The sequence below is a fragment of the Leucoraja erinacea genome, unplaced genomic scaffold (assembly GCF_028641065.1).
Source record: "Leucoraja erinacea ecotype New England unplaced genomic scaffold, Leri_hhj_1 Leri_163S, whole genome shotgun sequence".
NCBI lineage: Eukaryota > Metazoa > Chordata > Chondrichthyes > Rajiformes > Rajidae > Leucoraja > Leucoraja erinaceus.
In genome coordinates, this window is record NW_026575935.1 from 210,501 (window position 1) to 232,187 (window position 21,687).

At 48.0% G+C, this 21,687-nt stretch overlaps 1 protein-coding gene across 1 annotated transcript in view; it reads right to left on the bottom strand.

Moving 5' to 3' along the window:
- LOC129716060 (vitellogenin-like) overlaps positions 1-20,135 on the bottom strand; it is a 32,624-nt gene extending 12,489 nt beyond the window's left edge. Inside the window, exons 1-20 of the mRNA XM_055665940.1 lie at positions 19,964-20,135; positions 19,587-19,834; positions 14,887-15,138; positions 14,151-14,312; positions 13,230-13,378; positions 12,108-12,255; positions 11,106-11,263; positions 9,874-10,039; positions 9,057-9,182; positions 8,739-8,957; positions 7,912-8,129; positions 7,639-7,736; positions 6,185-6,309; positions 5,995-6,096; positions 5,501-5,620; positions 4,557-4,740; positions 3,276-3,360; positions 2,981-3,166; positions 1,872-2,022; positions 34-256 (exon numbers count right to left, since the gene is read on the bottom strand). Of these exons, the coding sequence (XP_055521915.1) occupies positions 34-256; positions 1,872-2,022; positions 2,981-3,166; positions 3,276-3,360; positions 4,557-4,740; positions 5,501-5,620; positions 5,995-6,096; positions 6,185-6,309; positions 7,639-7,736; positions 7,912-8,129; positions 8,739-8,957; positions 9,057-9,182; positions 9,874-10,039; positions 11,106-11,263; positions 12,108-12,255; positions 13,230-13,378; positions 14,151-14,312; positions 14,887-15,138; positions 19,587-19,834; positions 19,964-20,135 (3,292 nt within the window). The remainder of the gene's footprint in view (positions 1-33; positions 257-1,871; positions 2,023-2,980; positions 3,167-3,275; positions 3,361-4,556; positions 4,741-5,500; positions 5,621-5,994; positions 6,097-6,184; positions 6,310-7,638; positions 7,737-7,911; positions 8,130-8,738; positions 8,958-9,056; positions 9,183-9,873; positions 10,040-11,105; positions 11,264-12,107; positions 12,256-13,229; positions 13,379-14,150; positions 14,313-14,886; positions 15,139-19,586; positions 19,835-19,963) is intronic.
- Between the last annotated feature and the right edge of the window lie 1,552 nt (positions 20,136-21,687).

Below are 21,687 nucleotides of genomic sequence, written 5' to 3' on the forward strand. Positions count from 1 at the left end.
TTTGTTAAAGGAGGGAGATGAATGTTCGTTCACCTGGGATAATGGTGATATTCAGCTGGTGTCGGCCAATCAGTCGGTACAGTGGGATGTGTTTGACGGAAAGAGCATTCTCCATTCTTCCATCAATACAAGCCTGCACTCCGATCTTGTCCGCTCTCATGCACGCACGATAGGCAGCTTTGGTCGGGACCCTCGGATGCTGATCCTCTCCAGAGCATGGGACTTGGTCAGCAAGGGTTTCTGGGGCAACCTGTGCCTGTGGACACAATGGTGATGAGCCAGGAGAATCAAGAGTTTTGCATTAACGCTGCACGGCCGGGGAAATACAAAGCATCGACACCAGGAGCTGCCTGAAGATGGCGGCATCTCTCATCACGGTGCCGCCCCCTTCTCACTGCTGCCGCTGGGCAGGAGGTACACAAGCCTCACCACCCACATCACCAGGCTCAGCAACAGATACTTTCCCACAACCACCAGGTTCCTGAACCCACCCACACATCCCTAATCCCACCTCAACAACAGAACACTATGGACTAACTCTGGCACTACTGAGGATGCTGCCTAATTGTGGTTTACACTAATGTCTCGTGTTTTCACAATCATTTTATTTCCACTGGCTTGTAAACGTGATGGAAAATTTATGTGTGATTTCTGTGTAATTATGGTAATTTATGTGTAATTTATTTGTAATTTATGTGTAATTTGTGTACTTTTATGTGTGCTCCATTCCACCAATCCCCCAATCTTATATTAAATTTCATAATATTCCTGCCTCTCAGGGTCCGCTCCATTCTCCAGCATTGACAGTCCCCGCATCCCGGGCCCGTAAATCTCCGCTACACACCCTCCAAAGAATGCCAGCCTGCCTCCCGGTGTGGTCTCATTGGGGGCCCTATCTACGCAACTCCTCTTTTATGAAGGCCAAGCATGCATTTGCTTCTTCTAGTTAAATGTACCGCAGTGTTTACTGGTTTGACTGATTAACAAGGTCCCCCAATACTTCCCCTATTTTCCCAATTGGCACCAGTGTGTCATTTCAGCCCTTCAAGCCATAGAGACACGAACCAGGGGAGAGAAATCCACCACCATTCACTGTGATCATGGCTGATCATGTGATTTATATCCCCTATCTTCAAGAACCCTATCTAACTCGCTCTGTGAAAGTATCCAGGGAACCGGCCTTGAGGCAGAGAATGTGACTCACCACTCTTAGTGTTTGATCGTCTATTCTAAATGTCATTTCTTAAGCTGTAGGTAATGTACATGTTTCCTGCCTCTAGCGTCTCCATACCCTTTATATCTTTTATGTTTCTGTAAGATATCCTCTCATTCTTGCTCCATAGTGTACAAGCCCAGCCGTCCCATTCTCTCAGCATATGACAGTCCCGCCATACCGGGAATTAACCTTGTAAATCTACGCTGCACACTCAATAGCAAGATGTCCTTCCTCAAATTTGACCAGAGATGCACACAATACTATTTAGGGTGTGGTTCATTGGGGCCCTATACAACTGCAGAAGGACCTCTTTGCTTATACTCAACTCCTCTTGTATGAAGGCCAACATGCCATCTTTACTGCCTGTACCTGCATGTGATGAACAGACCGGATTTATATGTAATTGCAGTACAAGCTATTGACGTCTGGAACTGATTACACATTGTAGATTTTTACATAATATTAGGTTTTTCCAGCACATAGGACAATGAAAGATAAACTGCAGCAAGTTGTTTGTTGTGTGTGTGGACAATGAAAGACTGTTTTGTGTGTGTGTGTGTGATACTGCTGCGAGCAAGGTTCACAATGTAGCTGTACCTCACCACATGGAAGAGAACACGACCTGTGAAGCGTGTATTTAGTGGAGAATACTTACTACATTCCTCTCATCTGGGACCCTCCCTGACTGAGCCGACGACCGGAATCTTTGGCTGGAAATGTCCCTTCTTGTCGACCGAGGCAAGATGGCCACCCGTCTCACTGCGGAAAGGTTCTCCATATTGGCTGAGATGGCATAGACCTGAGAACTGGATATCGTAGATCATGTCAGTAAATAATGCAAACGCAAACAGCAATGGGCCATAAACCCAAACACTAAATGTCCTGCATTAAACTGCATTTGCCGTTCCTCAAACCACTTGCCCAGCCGCTCAAGATCACGCTGCACTGTACAGCTCATGGTCAGACATATGTTCACAAGTTCAGAAGTGACAGGAGCAGAATTAGGCCATTCGGCCCATCAAGTCTACTCCGGCTGGTCTATCTCTCCTTCCTAACCCCATTATCCTGCCTTCTCCCCAGAACCTCTGACACCCGTACTAATCAACAATCTGTCTCTGCCTTAAATATAACCCCTGATGGTCTCCACAGCAAAGAATTCCACAGATTCACCACCGTCTGAATAAAGAAATTCCTCCATATTTCTTTCTTAAAGGTACGATCTTTTATTCTGAGGTTATGGCCTCTGGTCTTAGACTCTCCCACTAGTGGAAACATCCTCTACATTCCCCGTCATTCTAGTAAACTCCAGCGAGTACAGGCCCAGTGCCGACAAACACTCATCATATGTTAACCCTATCATCCCTGGGATAATTTGGTTTAGTTTAGAGATAATTTAGTTTAGTTTAGCACGGAAACAGGCCCTTTGCCCCACCGAGTCCACATCGACCAGCGATCCCCGCACACTAACAATACCCTACACACACTGGGGACAATTGGCATTTATACCAAGCCAATTAACCTACAAACCAGTACGTCTTTGGAGTGTGGGAGGAAACTGAAGATCTCGGAGAAAACGCACATGGTGATGGGGATGGCGCACAAACTCCGTACAGACAGCACCCGTAGTCAGGATTGAACCGGGATCTCTAGTGCTGTAAGCGCTGTAAGGCAGCAACTCTACCGCTGTGTCACCGTGCCACTCACAAATACATTTAGTGCCACCCGTCATTGTGCTAAACAAGAGGATATGGTGAGTGAACTCACTCAATGCTGACAATCTTGTTTTCCTTCTGAGCGGGAGTGGTGTCGATCCTGAAGCTGCCCTCTTTCAGGTTGATCTTGGTGGTTATGTCCATGGGGATAGTTGAGCGGACGTTGGCCTGAAGACTCACTCCTGAGCGGATGTAACGCATGTTGATGCCCATGAAGGCCCTGGTGTGAATGGCCACACTGTAGAGAAGAAAGGAAGTCTTGGTGAGTGGATGAGGGCAGAGGTTGGCACCATCAGCTCAATGAGGCAGTCATGATCTCAGGAACTAAAGTCCTTGCTAGTCCCTACCTTGGGGCCAGACGAGCCTTCAGCTGAATCTTGGAGGTGAGTAACTGAGGAAGTCGGGAAATGGGAGGATCAGAGCGGACTTCAACTGTATTGAGGGAAAGAGAATGAAAACCATGTTAAGTGTGATTAACGTTATACGTTGACCATAACCACGCAAAGTTCCTTGAATGTTATCCGTGTCACATTCAGACTTTGGGCTTTGATTTCTTTTGCACCAGATTAGGTGTTTTATTTATTTATTTATTGCTGCCTATTCAGTACTTGCTTCAAACCCAGTTTTGCTGGTGGAAGTAACAATATCATTGTTGCATGTTGATCCTTGTGACAATTAAACACTCTTGGCTCGAGATCTGCCCCAGAGGAGCGGACCCTGTGCAGCGGGTAGTGCTGCTCCATCATCTATCTCTCCAGCGACCTGGGTTTGACCCTGACCAGTGTGGAAATGCCAAAGACCAGAGGGCAAAGCTTTAAGGTGAGAGGGACAAGGTTTTAATGCAGATGTGCGGGGCATTTGATTTTATACACAGAGGGTGGTGGGTGCCTGGAACGCGCTGCCATGGGTGGTGGTGGAGGCCAATACAATAGTGGTGTTTGACAGGCTTTAGGGTGTGGAGGGATATGGATCACGTGCAGGTAGAGGAGACTAGTTTAACTAGTTTAACTAGGCTTCATGTTTGGTGTGGACTTGCCCACGCTGACCAGCGATTGACAGATTCTTGATTAGTACGGGTGTCGGGGTTATGGGGAGAAGGCAGGAGAATGGGCTTGAGAGAGAGAGATAGATCAGCCATGATTGAATGATGGAGTAGACGATGGACTGAATAGCCTCATTCTGCTCCTAGAACCCATGAACTGATGAAGATTGTGGGCCAAAGGGATGTTCTTATGTGGTACTGTTCGATGATCTCTGGGACCCAGCATAGACCCTGTTTTCACAAAGGTATACAGGTTCATGGATGGGAAAGGTTTAGAGGGATGTGGGCAAACGTGAGCAGGTGGCACTAGTGTAGGTGGGACATGAGTCAGATACAGCTCTTAGACAGAATCAAGGGATATGGAGAGAGAGCAGGAACGGGGTACTGATTGTGGATGATCAGCCATGATCATATTGAATGGCTCATAGGGCTGAATGGCCAACTCCTGCACCTATTGTCTTTCTTCCTATGTTTCTATGACATGTTGGTCAGCTTTGAGTATGACTCCAGGACTCGGGTTCCCAGCCTGGGAGACAGGATGGAGAAGCAGGAGGATGGGTCCATCAAGATGGGAAGAGAGCCTTACTGCTTCCTTTGGCCACAGCCAGACCAGTTGAGATGAAGTTGAGTTCCATGGGGAGACCGACGGCAGTCGGAACAACACGGCGAACCTCGGCGGCCATGATGGCCTTGACGGGCTGGAAGTTGATGCCATTGTTGAGTTGCTGCAGGTAACTCCTCCACTGGCCACTGAGTGGTTCCGTCATGAACTGTAACACCAAGGCCAGTGTTTAGTGTGACCATCCCACCTCTAGGATCAATACACACAAACCAACCTCCCTTCCATTGTCTCCATCTACACCTCACGCTGCCTCCGCAAGGCCAGCAGCATCATCAAGGACCAGTCTCACCCCGGTCACTCCCTCTTCTCCCCTCTCCCATCAAGCAAGAGGTACAGAAGTGTGAAAACCAACACACACCTCCAGATTCAGAGACAGTTTCTTCCCAGAGAGCGGTCCTGATCTCCCATCTACCTCATTGGTGACCCACGGACTCTCTTTAATCTGACTTCACTGGACTTTATCTTGCACTAAATGTTATTCCCTTTATCCTGTATCTGTACACTGTAGACGGCTCGATTGTAATCATGTACAGTCTTTACGCTGACTGGATAGCACGCAACAAAAACGCTTCTCACTGCAGCTCGACACACGTGGCAATAAACCACACTAAACCAAACCAAGACTGTTGCTAAACTGAAGGAAGACATTGCTGGATGTGGTCCTGACCTCCCATCTATCTCATTGTAGATCTTTGAACTATCTATAATCGGACTTTATCACACACTCAATGTTGGCCCCTTCCTCTTGTATCTGTGCACTGTGGATGGCTCGTCTGTATTCATTAATAGTCTTTACATTGACTGGATCGCAGGCTAACAAAAGCTTTTCACTCGAGCTCAGCACAGGTGAGGATAAACTAAACCAAACCAAATCCAACCCCCACTGGCTTTGCCCACCACCTCCGTACCTGGCCAATTTGATCGATGATGTCTTTGCGGATTTGGACAAAGGCCAGTTCCTGTCCGAACACTCTGACGAAAGCTGAGCCCAGGATTTCCTCCTCGGGGAAGTCCTTCCAGTTAACAATCTGGAGAAGAGAGTGAACTTGGTGTGAGTGTAGGCACCCCAGGGGCAGAGGTCAAGGGTTAAAGGTGAGCGGGGAAAGGGTTTCATGGGAACCTGAGGGGCAACGTTTTAACACAGAGGAGGAGCAGGTGTAGGGAACGAGCTGCCGGAGGAAGTAGTTGAAGCCGGTACTATAATAACATTTCATCGCCACTTGGGCAGGTACATGGATAGGATAGGTTTAGAGGGATATGGGCCAAACGTGGGCAGGTGTGGCCAGTGTGGATGGGGCATGTTGGTCGACGTGGGCAGGTTGAGATGAAGGGCCTGTTTCCACACTGTGTGACTCTGGGACTGGCGAGAGAATAACGTTGGTGTACTGGCACCCAGCCTCACCTTGCTCAAGATACGACGGATGGATCTGTTCTCTGTGATCCTGATGTCTGTTGATCGAGACTTTGTGATGACTTCCTGTAGACCCTCAGCTCTCAAACCAACCTGTAGGGATGGACATAGATGGTGAGAATGCCTTCATTCATTGAATCAATGTGTGTTACACCTGTAGCCTCACAGCTTGAGTCATTACCTGAATGAGATCCACCTCACCACCCAAAGCATGACCCTTGATCTTGCCCATCAAGGCTGTTGGAATGACGGTGCTGGATGACTTGATCAGAAGTAGTTTGGCCGATATTCCTGCCATCACACGGTCTGCAGCACAAGGACACAACAATGATTTATCACCTCACACAAACTCTTAACTTACATTAGTTTAGTACGGTTGAGATACAACGTGGAAACAGGCCCTTCGACCCACCGAGTCCGCACTGACCAATGACCACCCTGTACACTAGCACGACCACACACACACACACACACACACACACACACACCACACACACACACACACACACACACACACACACACACACACACACACACACACACACACACACACACACACACACACACACACACACACACATTGTAGACAAATTACACAAACCAATTAACCTACAAACTTGCACGTCTTTGGCGTGTGGGAGGAAACCGGAGCACCCGGAGAAAACCCACGTGGTCACAGAGAGTACGTGCAAACTCCGCACAGACTGCATCCGTAGTCGGGATTGAACCTGGGTGTCTAACGATGTAAGGCAGCAACTCTACTGCTGCGCCACTATGTGGAGATCACACAGCATGAAAACAGGCCCTTCGGCCCAACATGTCCTTTCTGACCAAGTTGGCAAATTAGGCTAATCCCATTTGCCTGCATTTGACCCATATATCACCCAGTAGACCTTTCCTATCCATGTATTTGTCCAACAGTCTTGTGAAAGCCATCGTTGTATCTATTTCTACAGGTCTGGCAGCTCAGTCCACATACAGACCACCCTCTGTGGAAATAGTTGCCCCTGACACCCCTCTTAAATCTCTCCCCTCTCACCTTACATCTGTAGCCTCTAGTTTTAGAATCCTCTACGCTGGGACAAAGGCTGTGAGTGTTGACTTTATCCGTGCCCCTGATGATCTTGTACACCCCAATAAGCTGCTCCCTCAGTCTCCGACATTCCATAGTAATGTCCCAACCTCTCTCTGTAACTCAAGTCCAGGTAACATCCTACACAATCTCTTCCGTACCCTTTCCAATTTAGTGACACCCTTCCTGTAGCTGAGTGCCACGAACTGCACACAGTATTGCCATTACCGGAGGGGTAACTCTGTCACATAGTGGGTGGTGGGTGAAGGGAACCAGCTGCCAGACTGTGGTCTCACCAGTGACTTGTACAATTGCATCATGATGTCCCAACTAATGAAACAAATGAGAATCAAACAACAGGCCGGTCGGTTCTGCAGCATTTGACATGTTGGACATCCCGTGCATGATGAGAATGTACATGGAGCAAACTCCCAATTGCAGGCTCAGCTGTCAGCTGCAATATTCCATGCCACTATCTTGCATTCAAAACTCTCATGGTTCAGTCTTTGTGTTTGTGTAGCTGGCGTTGGAAATGCCACTGAGGGTGGGAGCCAGGTACTTACACATGAAGGTGTCCATGCGGTAAACCTTGCTGAATCGGTTACCCAACTGCTCAAGCTTGGGGCTGAGGATGTTCAGTGCCAGATTGCAGGAGGTTGCTCTGTGGGAACAAGAAGCAGTGATGCTGACTAGGCTGGCGGATTCACACCTTGAGAAGGTCTATACTCTATGATGGATGTATTGGTGAGATGCACCCTGCCTTCAGCACTCAGCACGGTGCTGCCACTGTGGAGTGGGCGTGTGTGGATGAATGAATCAGTGCCTTGGGTACTCACAGTGTGTAGGTGCCGGGCAGGGAGCTCCTGGACAGCGCTGTGATGTGTGAATGGGTGAAGCTGGCCACTTGTAGGCTGGTCTCAGTCAGCAGTGAGTTGGCCACCATGGAGACCAGGGTGAGTGGAGGCTTGGTGAGGAAGAGCACGGCACACGCCATCATCCGCTCCTCTGGGTGGTTCTTGCGATTCAGGAAGATTTGCACAGCAATGCGTTGTACCTGGAGAGAGAGAGAGATGACAAGGAGCTGTCTTAGTAACTGCCCTGGACTGGTCATAGAGTCTACAGGTCAGAAACAGCCTGAATCCCAATTATAGAGTCATAGAGTCTACAGGTCAGAAACAGGCCCTTTGGCCCAACTCTTCCATGCTGACCATTAATGGAGGCTTACAACATGGACACAGGCCCTTTGGCCCAACTCACCCTCATTGACATCATTCTAGATCTGTAGCTCATCAGTATCGAACCCGGGTCTCTGGCGCCATGAGGCAGGGCTTTACCCACTGCACTGCCATTGGATCATAAGATCATAAGTGATAGGAGTAGAATTAGGCCATTCGGCCCATCAAGTCTACTCCAGCATTCAATCATGGCTGATCTATCTCTCCCCCCTAACCCCATTCTCCTGCCTTCTCCCCATAACCCCTGACCCCCGCACTAATCAATGAGGCAAGTAGTAAGTTGGACGGTCAAGACTCTTGACTCCTGACTGGACTCTTGGAGTCCACTTCCAGCCACAATTCACCGGGCGTATCAACAAGTTGCCCATCTGGGGGATGTCACTAAACAAAGACTACATTGGCCACAAGTGAAGGTAACCAAGCCGTACCGTTTTGGGGTCCTTGTGTACGATGTTGCGCAGAGCCATGATGGCGTCCACACGGATCTTGAGTGGGAGGTTGGTGGAGACGGTTCCGAAGGACGGCAACAGTTTGATGATACTCTTGATGCTGCCGGGCTGCCCCGCATTGCCGATGGCTTTCAGGCCCAGCACGATGTTCTCATCGTTACGTTGGCTGGTGGCTTCAGCCAGCAGGTTGTGAAGTGGCTGCAAGAGACGCCTTGTGTTTAGACTGGTGCACAGTAGTATGACTGGGGGACAGGGAGGGGGGGGGGGGACCAGACAGGGTCAGTTGCAGGAACTCACCTTCAACACATCATCGGAGCAAGTAGACTTGTCGGCACAGAATCGGAAGACCATGGAACCGTACGCCAGGAGCGTGGCCTTGCGCAGGAACGGGATTTCTTTGATCGCACTGAGGTTGATGATCTCCTACAGCAAGAGAAAGCAAACGAGATGTCAAAACAAAACTTCCAGCTGCTGGGACTAGAACATAGAGCAGTACAGCACAGGAACAGGCCCTTCGGCCCACAATGTCCATGCCCAACATGATGCTGAGATAACCGAATCTCCTCTGCCTGCACATCAACCCTATCCCTCCATTCCCTGCATATATACGTACGTGCCCATCTAAACCTCTTCAACGCAGTCCCAGCTAAAGACCAAGGGTCCAGACCCAAAATATCATCTTCTCTCCAATGGACAGATGCAGGGAATGTGCCTGAGCTGCTGAGACAACAGCAGTTTGTGTTTAGCTCAGGATTCCAGCATCTTCAGTCCCTTGAGTCTAGTTTGACAGATTAATTACTTCACCTTAAAAATATCCAATGACTTGGCCTCCACAGCCGCCTGTGGCAATGAATTCCATAGATTCACCACCCTGTGATCAAACATTGTGTTACCTTGCACTAAACGTTATTCCCTTATCATGTATCTATACACTGTGAAGGCTCGATTGTAATCGTGTATTGTCTTTCCCCTGAATGGTTAGCCCGCAACAGAAGCTTTTCACTGTACCTCGGTACACAGGACAATAGACTGAACTGAACTGAACTGAGTCAGTTGAGCTGCTGACTTGGTACATCAAGGAGACATCAAACAGATGGATAATGGGAATACTCACGATGGCTAAATTCATAACTGGCCGATCGGTCTTGACTTGGTGCATTGCCAGCAGTAAAGTCTGCAGGATCTCCAAGCGACTGATCTCCGATTCTTGGATGCGGCTCTTGAGGCATCTCAGTGAGTCGATCGTCCCGACGGCAGGAAGTGCTTCAATGAACCAACGCCTGCAATCATGGAACAACACAAGCTCCTTGAATCAATATTGGTCTGGCCAACTCTAGATGGCTCACTGGACCTTTCCTCCAGTCAACCCCCTGGCACAGATTTCCTTTTTCCACTTGTGCAGTCTAGCCATTACTGTCGGCAATGTGTTACCCTGACAAGCAAACTTCTGAAGAACGATGGCAGAAACGTCCGAGTTTGAAGAAGGGACCTGACCCGAAACTTTATCCCATAGAGTCATAGAGCATGGAGACAGGCCCTTCAGCCCAACTTGCCCACGCCGACCAACATGTCCCATCTACACCACTGACATGCCCGCGTTTGGCCCTTCTAAACCTGTCCTATCCATGTCCTTGTATGAATGTATTTTAAATGTTGCTATAGCACCTGCATCATTTCCTTCCACAGATGCTGCCTGACCTGCTGAGTTCCTTTGTGCTTTTCTCAAGAATCTGGCACAGGATTCACCTATTTACACCTCACGCTGCCACGACAAGGCCAGCAGCATCATCACGGACCAGTCTCACCCCGGTCACTCCCTCTTCTCCCCTCTCCCATCGGGCAAGAGGTACAGTGGACTTCACTGGACTCTATCTTCCACTAAATGTTACTCCCTTTCTCCTGTATCTGTACACTGTGGACGGCTCGATTGTAATCATGTACAGTCTATTTGCTGACTGGATAGCAGGCAACATGAAAGCATTTCACTGTACTTCAGTACACGTGACAATAAACTAAACTAAACGACAGGTCAAAAAGAGTTGTAGTTCCTCGTGTCTCCAGGGAAAGGTAATGTGAGGCAAACTGCTACAACACTGCTGTCTGTATTATGTCAGCAGGTGTAATGAGGGAAGGTTGCACAGGCCGGGCGAACACTGGCTGGAATGTAGGTGAGTGAGACAAGGCTAGATGGAAACAGATACATCCTGTTGTGTTTTCACCCAGTGTATGATTCCCCTCCCCCATGGAGCCATCTAGAACTAGGGTCACTCGCTTCTAAATAACAAGTTTGCAATTAGGAAAGACTATTATTTTCTCCACACAAAGTGGCAGAATACGATGGCTTACCTTAACTCAGGCTGGCTTTTCACCAGTCTCCAAATCTCAGCCAGGCTGGAATGATCCGCAGATCGCAGGAGCTGAATGAGCTCCAGGAATCGAGAGGGAGCATCACTGTGGATAGTCTGTACATTGTGTTGGGCAATGTGGTTCAGTGTGTCCTTCACCTACACACAACAAGTGGGAGACAAGGTGAAGTCCAGGACTTTAACTAATACAGGCTTAGAGTCACACCACACAGCCACAGGCCCAACTAGTCCTTGCCGACCAATATGCCCAATCAATGGTCCAACCTGCCCGCATTTAGCCCGTATGCTTCTAAACCTTACCTCACCATGTCCCTGTCCACACATCTGAAGAAGGGTCTCAACCTGAAACATCACCCATTCTTTCTATACAGAGATGCTGCCTGTCCCGCTGAGTTACTCCAGCATTTTGTGTCTATCTTTGGTGTAAATCAGCATCTGCAGTTCCTTCCCGCACATCCTTTAAATGTTGTTCATGTTCCTGCCTCAACCACTTCCTCTGGCAGCTGGTTCCATACAGCCCACCCAAGTGAAAAACCTTTGTAGTTCTCTGTGTAAAAGTTCCTCAAAACTTATCTTAAACTTACATCCTCTGGTTCTTGATTCCTCTACTCTGGGGACAAAGACTGTGCATTCACCCTATCTATTCCCCTCATTATTTTGTACATCTCTATAAGATCACCCCTCAACTTCCTGTGCTCCAAGGAATCTTAATCCCACGCCGAAAGTCCCATCCTGCCCAATCTCTCCCGATAGCTCAATCACTCAAATCCTGACAACATCCTTGTAAATCTTCTCTTTTTCCAGCCAAACGACTGCCTTCACACAGCAGGGTGACCAATACTGAGCACGTATTGATTTTCCGCTGACTGGTTGGGGCACAACAAAAGCTTTTCACTGTACCTCGGTACACGTGACAATAAACTAAACTAAACTCAGAGGTTTCCTATCTCCCCGTGAGCAGTGAGGAGGCGCTGAGCTTCACCTTAAGGATGATGTTCTGGTCACGGATGAGCGTGAAGGGCTGCTGGAGAACGTTGCTGTCACTGCGGAACTGAAGGGTGCGTTGGATCTGGAAGTCGGGCACTTCACTCACGGTTGCTGTGGTGATCTGCTCCAAGATCAGGCTCTGTCTGCAATGGGAAACATTCATCACAAGGTCTCTGTCACCAACATGGCCGCCACGGAATCTCAAACATGCTCTACAGCCCACTGCCGCCCCAGGGCAGTGCCACACGGTTGGCAGTGCCAGCTTTGGATCACGGCCTGGCTCAGTAACTCCAACGCCCAGGAATGATGGAGACTACAGAGAATGGTGGTCACTGGCCGGTCCATCACAGTACTGACCCCCATGACCCCCCCCACCATCGAAGGTCCATCACAATACTGACCCCCTGACACCCCCCACCATCGAAGGTCCATCACAATACTGACCCCATGATCGAAGGTCCATCACAATACTGACCCCCTGACCCCCCCCCCCACCATCGAAGGTCACAGTACCAGGTCCACAGTACTGACCCCCTGGTCCATCACAGTACTGACCCCCCCCCACCCATTGAAGGTCCATCACAATACTGACCCCCCCCCCCCCCACCATCGAAGGTCCATCACAATACTGACCCCCCCCCCCCATCGAAGGTCCCATCACAATACTGACTGACCCTCCCCCCCACCATCGAAGGTCCATCACAATACTGACCCCCCCACCATTGAAGGGATCTACCCAGTCATCTCAGAGTGCTCCAGTTTGCTCCCATCTCCCAAAGATGTGCGGGTTTGTAGATTAATCGGCCTCTGTAAATTGTCCCCAGTGTGCAGGGAGTGGATGAGAAAGTGGGATAAGATAGAACTAGTGTGAATGGGTGATTGGGGGTCAGCATGGACTGGTTGGGCCGAAGGGGCTGTTTCCATGCTGCATCATTCAATCAATCAATCAATAATTGGTTGTCCATCAGACAAGGTTGATTTAATCAGAACACAGCAGAGGGAGCAGTAATCATGGCGGTGACATGAGAATCCGAAGCAAAGGCCAGTCTTGGCTGAGATGAGATGGTGGGAATGATTGGACATTGGTCAGCGGAGGGTTGAGTGTGTGAGTACATACCTGGCCTCAACGCGCATTGTTCCGTCCAGTTCATGGAAGGGAGTGAACTGATGCACCTCCCGGACCTTGGCTTCCTGCAGGATTGCCCCGGCAGCGGTGGGCTTCAGGACGTGGGTGAAGGTGACGGAGGCTCGGATATTCCTGCCTCTCTGTTGGTGGGAGAAGAACATGGTGGTTACCGGTCTTCAGCCCAACTTGCCCATGTCCACCAACATGTCCCATCCACATTAGTCCCACCAGCCTGCGTTTGGCCCATATCCCTCCAAACCTGCCCTATCCATGCACCTGTCCAAATGTTTTATACACATTGTGATAGTCCCATCCCCACCTGCCTCCTCTGGCAGCTCATTCCATACACCCACCACCCTTTGTGTAAAAATGTTACCTCCCTGATTCCTATTAAATCTTTCCCCCTCTCACCTTAAACCTATGTCCTCTGGTTCTTGATTCCTCTACTCTGGGCAAGAGACTGTGCATTCACCCTATCTATTCCCCTGATGATCTTATGCACCTCCTGAGATCACCTCATCTTCCTGCGCTCCAGGGAATAAAGTCCAAGCCTGCCCAACATCTCCCTGGAGCTCAGGCCCTCATGTCCTGGCAACATCCTCGTAAATCTTCTCTGCACTTTTCAAAGCTGGATAGAAAGAGCAGGGAACTGGGACTCTGGTAAGAAGCAGGTGGCTGTTACAATGCTTAGAAGGGCGTCAGTGAAAGGAACAGAATTAGGCCATTCGGCCCATCTAGTCTACTCCGCCATTCAATCATAGCTGATCTAACTCTCCCCTCAACCCCATTCTCCTGCCTTCTCCCCATATCCCCTAGCACCTGTATCCGTGCTGTATCTCTAAAGGAAACTAACCCTCTGATGGTCACATTGGGTTATGTTGACCTGAGATGGATGAACAATGAAAGACTCACCAGTTGGCAGCTGGGGCAGAGTTGGGTGTACGCCATGCCAGTGTGCTTCACCACCTTCTCCTGGCAATTGTTCAGGTCCTTGGACTTAATGATGGTTACACGTCCCTTCCTCTTGTCTTCTTGGACCAGGTATCTCGCATGGCAGATCCCTTCAATCCCAGCCTGCACAGGAGCAACTCCAAGTGTTATTGGACAAGAAGGGGGAAGAGCAGCAAATTGTGGACGCAGCCCAGACCATCACACAAACCAACCTCCCTTCCATTGACTTCATCTACACCTCACGCTGCCTCGGCAAGGCCAGCAGCATCATCAAGGACCAGTCTCACCCCGGTCACTCCCTCTTCTCCCCTCTCCCATCGGGCAAGATGTACAGAAGTGTGAAAACGAACGCACACCTCCAGATTCAGGGACAGTTTCTTGCCGGCTGTTATCAGGCAACTGAACCGCCCTCTCATCAACTAGAGAGCGATCCTGAACTACTATCTACCTTATTGGAGACCCTCGGACTATCTTTGAAAGGACTTTGCTGGCTTTACCTTGCACTACACGTTATTCCCTTCTCATGTATCTGTACACTGTGGACGGCTCGATTGTAATCATGTCTTGTCTTTCCGCTGACTGGTTAGCACGAAACAGAAGCTTTTCACTGTACCTCAGTACACGGGACAATAAACTAAAGGGAATGTGAAAGTGAGCGACTGTGGAGCGAGAGTAAGGATGGAGAACAAATCCTTACCTCTTGCAGGTCGTAGGCAGACTGAGACTTCTTGATGGTGATCTGGAAGATGTTGAGGATCCCTCTGTGGATGTTGAGGATGTCTTCAGGCAGGTTGGCCGGGACAGAGATGGTCCCCACACGTCCATTGATGTACTCGAACTTCACGGCTTTGGTCAAGAGTGGAGCCAATCGTTCCGTCAGCTTCTTGGCGGAAGTGAACGGGTCCTTTGGCCAAATCCCATTGAGTTCTTGGATGCGGGGTTCTTCAATCTGAGAAAGCAAGTTGACATCAGTCCATGCACAAACAAGGTTCTAACCACATCGTATGATCAACTCATTAGGAAGGTGTTTGTTTGCACCCATCCATTGAAGTTTAGACCACACACACACACTACATACTTTGTGAAGAAGGCAGCTAAGACAAAAGTCATGTTCTGCTTAGCCAGTTGACCAGATTGCAAGTTGTGCAAGAGTTATAATGTGATAGAACATGAAACAGGACAGACCAGGCATAGGCCCTTCGGCCCACCTTGACTGTTCCAGACATGATGCCAATTTAAACTGCACATGGTTCTATCTCACCATTCCCCAGCTGTTCATGCGTCTGGCTCAATGCCTCTTAAACATCACTGTTGTATCTGCTTCCACCATCTCCCCGGCAGTGTGTTCCAGGCACCCACCTCTCTGTGTGTAAAACACTTGTCCCACACATCTCCTTGCACCTTCCCCCTCTCACCTTCTGGTCTTTGACATTTCCACCTGGGGAACAAGGTTCTACCCAATCTCTGCCTCTCATCATTCTCTATAATCAGATCTCCCCTCAGCCTCCGATGCTCCAGAGTAAACAATCCAAGTGTGTCCAACCTGTCCTGTGTTGCAAGGACCATTAAAGTCCAGTCATTCAACTGGTCTTTGGGACTGGGATCCATGTTCACTGTATTACACACTTGTTGTTAACTAATTTCCCAACTGTTTGTAGGCTCTGGTTCAGGGTACGACTGACACTCACAGCGAGCGTGCCAAACGCAACCAAACTTGCTAACCATGTCCCTGCTGTTAGTGCAACCAGAACACATACTGGTCATATCAGGATTCCTAAACTACACTTGTAACTACACTGGGAGATAAGGGAACAGATGTCAGCTTCCTGACACCTTACAGAGTCTTGCTCTGTAACGTCCTGCACTTTACCCGGCAACTGAACCGTCCTCTCACCAACCAGAGAGTGGTCCTGACCTCCCATCAACCTCAATGGAAACCTTCAAACTATCTTTAATCAGATTCTACTGGACTTTATCTTGAACTAAACGTTATTCCCTTTATCCAGTATCTATACTCTGCGGATGGCTTGATTGTAATCATGTATAGTCTTTCCACAGAGAGCACGGAACAAACATAGAAACATGGAAACATAGAAAATAGGTGCAGGAGTAGGCCATTCGGCCCTTCGAGCCTGCACTGCCATTCAATATGATCATGGCTGATCATCCAACAAAGTATCCCATCCCTGCTTTCTCTCCATACCCCCTGATCCCTTTAGCTACAAGGGCCACATCTAACTCCCTCTTAAATATAGCCAATGAACTGGCCTCAACTACCTTCTGTGGCAGAGAATTCCACAGATTCACTACTGTCTGTGTAAAAAATGATTTTCTCATCTGGGTCCTAAAAGACTTCCCCCTTATCCTTAAACTGTGACCCCTTGTCCTGGACTTCCCCAACATCGGGAATAATCTTCCTACATCTAGCCTGTCCAACCACTTAAGAATTTTGTAAGTTTCTATAATATCCCCCCTCAATCTTCTAAATTCTAGCATGTACAAGCCGAGTCTATCCAGTCTTTCTTCATATGAAACCCCTGCCATCCCAGGAATCAGTCTGGTGAACCTTCTCTGTGGCAAGAATGTCTTTCCTCAGATGATGCTGACAAACAAGCTTTTCATTGTACACGTGACAATAAACAAAACTAAGCTCCTGTTCTCTCTTCCCCATCCCGCTCATTCGCTCGTCCTTTAGTCTTCCGGGTTTTCCTCCCTGTGTCAGGATATTCCTGAAGATCCAGACCCCTTCTGGCAAAGTCCTCGACCATCTCTGTGTATTCCCCACTGATGGGCAGGAATAGTTTGTCTTTGTGTGGCTCCGTGGTCAATACTGGCCATCGTGTGACGTGGAACATTTCCACATCTGCCCAGTTCTCTCTCCCTTCCTGTTCCCAGATGTGGTTGGGAATATTGAACACTGTGGTTCAACTAAAACAAGCTTGAATAATGACAGGACTCGTATTAGGTAGTGCATCCGTGGATAACAAGGGAAATCAGGGATAGTATCAAAACAAAAGATGAAGCATATAAATTATCCAGAAAGAGCAGCCTACCAGAGGACTGGAAGAAATTCAGTCCAGCGGAGGAGGGCAAATGGATTAATTAGGAAAGGGAAAATAGATTATGAAAGAAAACTGGCAGGGAACATAAAAACTGACTGCAAAAGTTTTTATAGGTATGTGAAGAGAAAAAGATTAGTTAAAACAAATGTAGGTCCCTTGCAGTCAGAAACAGGTGAATTGATCATGGGGAACAAGGATATGGCAGACCAATTGAATAACTACTTTGGTTCTGTCTTCACTAAGGAAGACATAAATAATCTGCCGGAAATAGCAGAGGACCGGGGGTCAAATGAGATGGAGGAATTGAGTGAAATCCAGGTTAGCCGGGAAATGGTGTTAGGTAAATTAAATGGATTAAAGGCCGATAAATCCCCGGGGCCAGATAGGCTGCATCCCAGAGTACTTAAGGAAGTAGCCCCAGAAATAGTGGGTGCCTAAGTGATAATTTTTCAAAACTCTAGATTCTGGAGTAGATCCTGAGGATTGGAGGGTAGCTAATGTTACCCCACTTTTTAAAAAAAGGGAGGGAGAGAGAAAACGGGGAATTACAGACCAGTTAGTCTAACATCGGTAGTGGGGAAACTGCTAGCGTCAGTTATTAAAGATGGGATAGCAGCACAGTGGTGAAATCATTGGACAAAGTCAGCATGGATTTATGAAAGGTAAATCATGTCTGACGAATCTTATAGAATTTTTCGAGGATGTAACTAGTAAGGTGGATAAGGGAGAACCAGTGGATGTGTTATATCTGGACTTTCAGAAATCTTTCGACAAGGTCCCACATAAGAGATTAGTATGCAAACTTAAAGCACACGGTATTGGGGGTTCAGTATTGATGGCAGACAGGAAGCAAAGAGTAGGAGTAAACGGGTCCTTTTCAGAATGGCAGGCAGTGACTAGTGGGGTACCGCAAGGCTCAGTGCTGGGACCCCAGCTATTTACAATATATATTAATGATTTGGACGAGGGAATTGAATGCAACATCTCCAAGTTTGTGGATGACACGAAGCTGGGGGGCAGTGTTAGCTGTGAGGAGGATGCTAGGAGGCTGCAAGGTGACTTGGATAGGCTGGGTAAGTGGGAAAATGCATGGCAGATGCAGTATTATGTGGATAAATGTGAGGTTATCCACTTTGGCGACAAAAACAGGAAAGTAGACTATTATCTGAATGGTGGCCGATTAGGAAAAGGGGAGATGCAACGAGACCTGGGTGTCACGGTACACCAGTCATTGAAAGTAGGCATGCAGGTGCAGGAGGCAGTGAAGAAAGCGAATGGTGTGTTAGCATTCATAGCAAAAGGATTTGAGTATAGGAGCAGGCAGGTTCTACTGAAGTTGTACAGGGTCTTGGTAATCTGAAGTATTGTGTACAGTTTTGGTCTCCTAATCTGAGGAAAGACATTTATGATCTATGATCTTTGATCAGCCATGATCATATTGAATGGCGGTGCAGGCTCAAAGGGCCGAATGGCCTACTTCTGCACCTAATATCTATGTTTCTATGTTTCTATTCTTGCCATAGAGGGTGTACAGAGAAGGTTCACCAGACTGATTCCTGGGATGTCAGGAATTTCGTATGAAGAAAGACTCGGCTTGTACTCGCTAGAATTTAGAAGACTTAGGGGGGGATCTTATAGAAACTTACAAAATTCTTAAGGGGTTGGACAGGCTAGATGCAGGAAGATTGTTCCCGATGTTGGGGAAGTCCAGAATAAGGGGTCACAGTTTAAGGATAAGGGGGAAATCTTTTAGCACCGAGATAAGAAAAACATTTTTCATACGGAGAGTGGTGAATCTCTGGAATTCTCTGCCACAGAAGGCAGTTGAGGCCAGTTCATTGGCTATATTTAAGAGGGAGTTAGATGTAGCCATTGTGGCTAAGGGGATCAGGGGGTATGGAGAGAAGGCAGGTACAGGATACTGAGTTGGATGATCAGCCATGATCATATTGGATGGCGGTGCAGGCTTGAAGGACCGAATGGCCTATTCCTGCACCTATTTTCTGTATTTCTATGTTTCTATAAGATCTAGGAGTAGATGTCGGCCATTTGGCCCATTGCATCTTCTCCGCCATTCAATCATGGCTGATCTATCTTTCTCTCCCAATCCCATTCTCCTGCCTTCTCCCCATGACCCTTGACACCCGTACTAATCAAGAAACCTTCTGCTGGAAGGTTGTACACATCCCTACTGAAGAAAGCTCTTGACCTGAAACGTCACCCATTCCTTCTGTGCAGAGATGCTGCCAGTGCCGCTGAGTTACTCCAGCATTCTGTGTCCACCTTCGCTACAACATGCTCTGGCAGCTGAAACATTGCAGGATTGTCCACCTACCTGCAGCAGGTATTGTCTTTGTCCAATGCCCCTGATTTTCACTTTGCAGATTAGCCTAACTCCAGCTTGGCTCAATCCTCTCTCGGGCAGTCCGGACAGAATCACACCTTCATACCTGTAGATGTGAAGGCTGTTTTCGGAGAAGCTGGGATCTGTGCAAAGAGAAAAAACAAAGGTGGCATGGGGATAAAGATGGGCCTGGCTAGGAAAGTCTCTGCGGATTGAGGGAGAGGAAGGATATACGTACCATATTTACTGACATGATCACTCCCTGTGGAAGGAAGGAAGAAGCAGAAATGAACATCGGAAATGAATTGAACAGACACTCACAAAGTTGGTTTGAGAAGTGGACAAGGTAGACCAAAGCCTTGACTTACCCACAAGGGCGAGAGCCAACAGGAAGATGAGGGACTTCATGTTGAATCTGCCTTCTCTGGGTTTTGCTGCCCAATATATAGCCGGCTCTTCTGGGTCAGCTGACCACGAGTGCTGAGTCGGCCACTTCTTGTCGGGTTCAACAGTCGAGATGTTTGGCACATCTCCTCCCATCCAGAGTCATGTTGAAGAGAAGGTGAAAACTTGCCACCATCAGATGTTTGTGAGATGATGTGGCTTGACATCAGGTGTGACGTGACCCCGTAGGTCAGGGTGACCGGACTAGATCGAGATAACTCGCCCCTTATCAACGCAGTGACTTTGGGGACATACGGTGTGTGTTCATTCCACAAGTTTGTTGTAGACTTTGTTCAGCTTGGCATTGGGTTGGGAGAACCTTATCGACACGGTAAACAATTCAACCAGTTGCCACCAATCTAACGGCCAAAGGGAAAGTGTGTCCACTTGCTAGATTCTGCACGTAAATGCAACATGATTGTGATTGCAACATAGAAACATATAAAATTCTTATGGGATTGGACAGGGTAGATGCAGGAAACATGTTCCCCATGTTGGGGGAGTCCAGAACCAGGGGTCACAGTTTAAGAATAAGTGGTGGGCCATTTAGGACTGAGATGAGGAAAAACATTTTCACCCAGAGAGACATACAAACATAGAACAATAAGTGCAGGAGTAGGCCATTCAGGCCTTCGAGCGAACACCACCATTTAATATGATCATGCCTGATCATTTAAAATCAGTACCCCGTTCCTGCTTTTTCCCCATATCCCTTGATTCCCTTAGGCCTAAGAGCTAAATCTAACTCTCTCTTGAAAACATCCAGTGAATTGGTCTCCACTGCCTTCTGTGGCAGAGAATTCCACAGATTCACAACTCTCTGGGTGAAAAGGTTTTTCCTCATCTCAGTCCTAAATGGCCGACCCCTTATTCTTACACTGTGATCCCTGGTTTTGGACTCACCCAACATCGGTAAAACATTTCCTGCATCTACCCAGTCCAATCCTCTAAGAACTTTATACTCCCTCAATAGCAATAATGTCATTTCTCAAATTCAGAGATCAAAATTGCACACAATACTCCAGGTGCAGTCTCACCAGGTCCCTGAACAACTGCAGTAGGACCTCCTTGCTCCTAAACTCAAATCCTCTCGCAATGAAGGCCAACATTGGCTTTCTTCACTGCCTACTGTAGCCTGCATGCTTAATTTCAGTGACTGATGTACAAGCACACCCAGGTCTCATTGCACCTCTCCTTTTCCTAATCTGACACCATTCAGATAATATCTGCCTTCCTGTTCTTGCCACCAAAGTGGATAACCTCACATTTATGTACATTATACTGCATCTGCCATTCTTCCAAATGGCCTAAATCACTCTGTAGACTTTGGAAATCCTCTTCATTATCCACAACACCCCCTATCTTGGTATCATCTGCATACTTACTAATCCAATTTACCACACCTTCATCCAGATCATTGATGTACCTGACAAACAACAAAGGACCCAACACAGATCCCTGAGGCACCCCACTAGTCACCTGCCTCCAACCCGACAAACAACCATCCACCATTACCCTCTGGCGCCTCCCATTCAGCCACTGTTGAATCCATCTTGCTATTCCTGCATTTATACCCAACATTTGAACCTTCTTAACCAACGTTCCATGAGGAACCTTGTCAAAGGCCTTACTAAAGTCCATATAGACA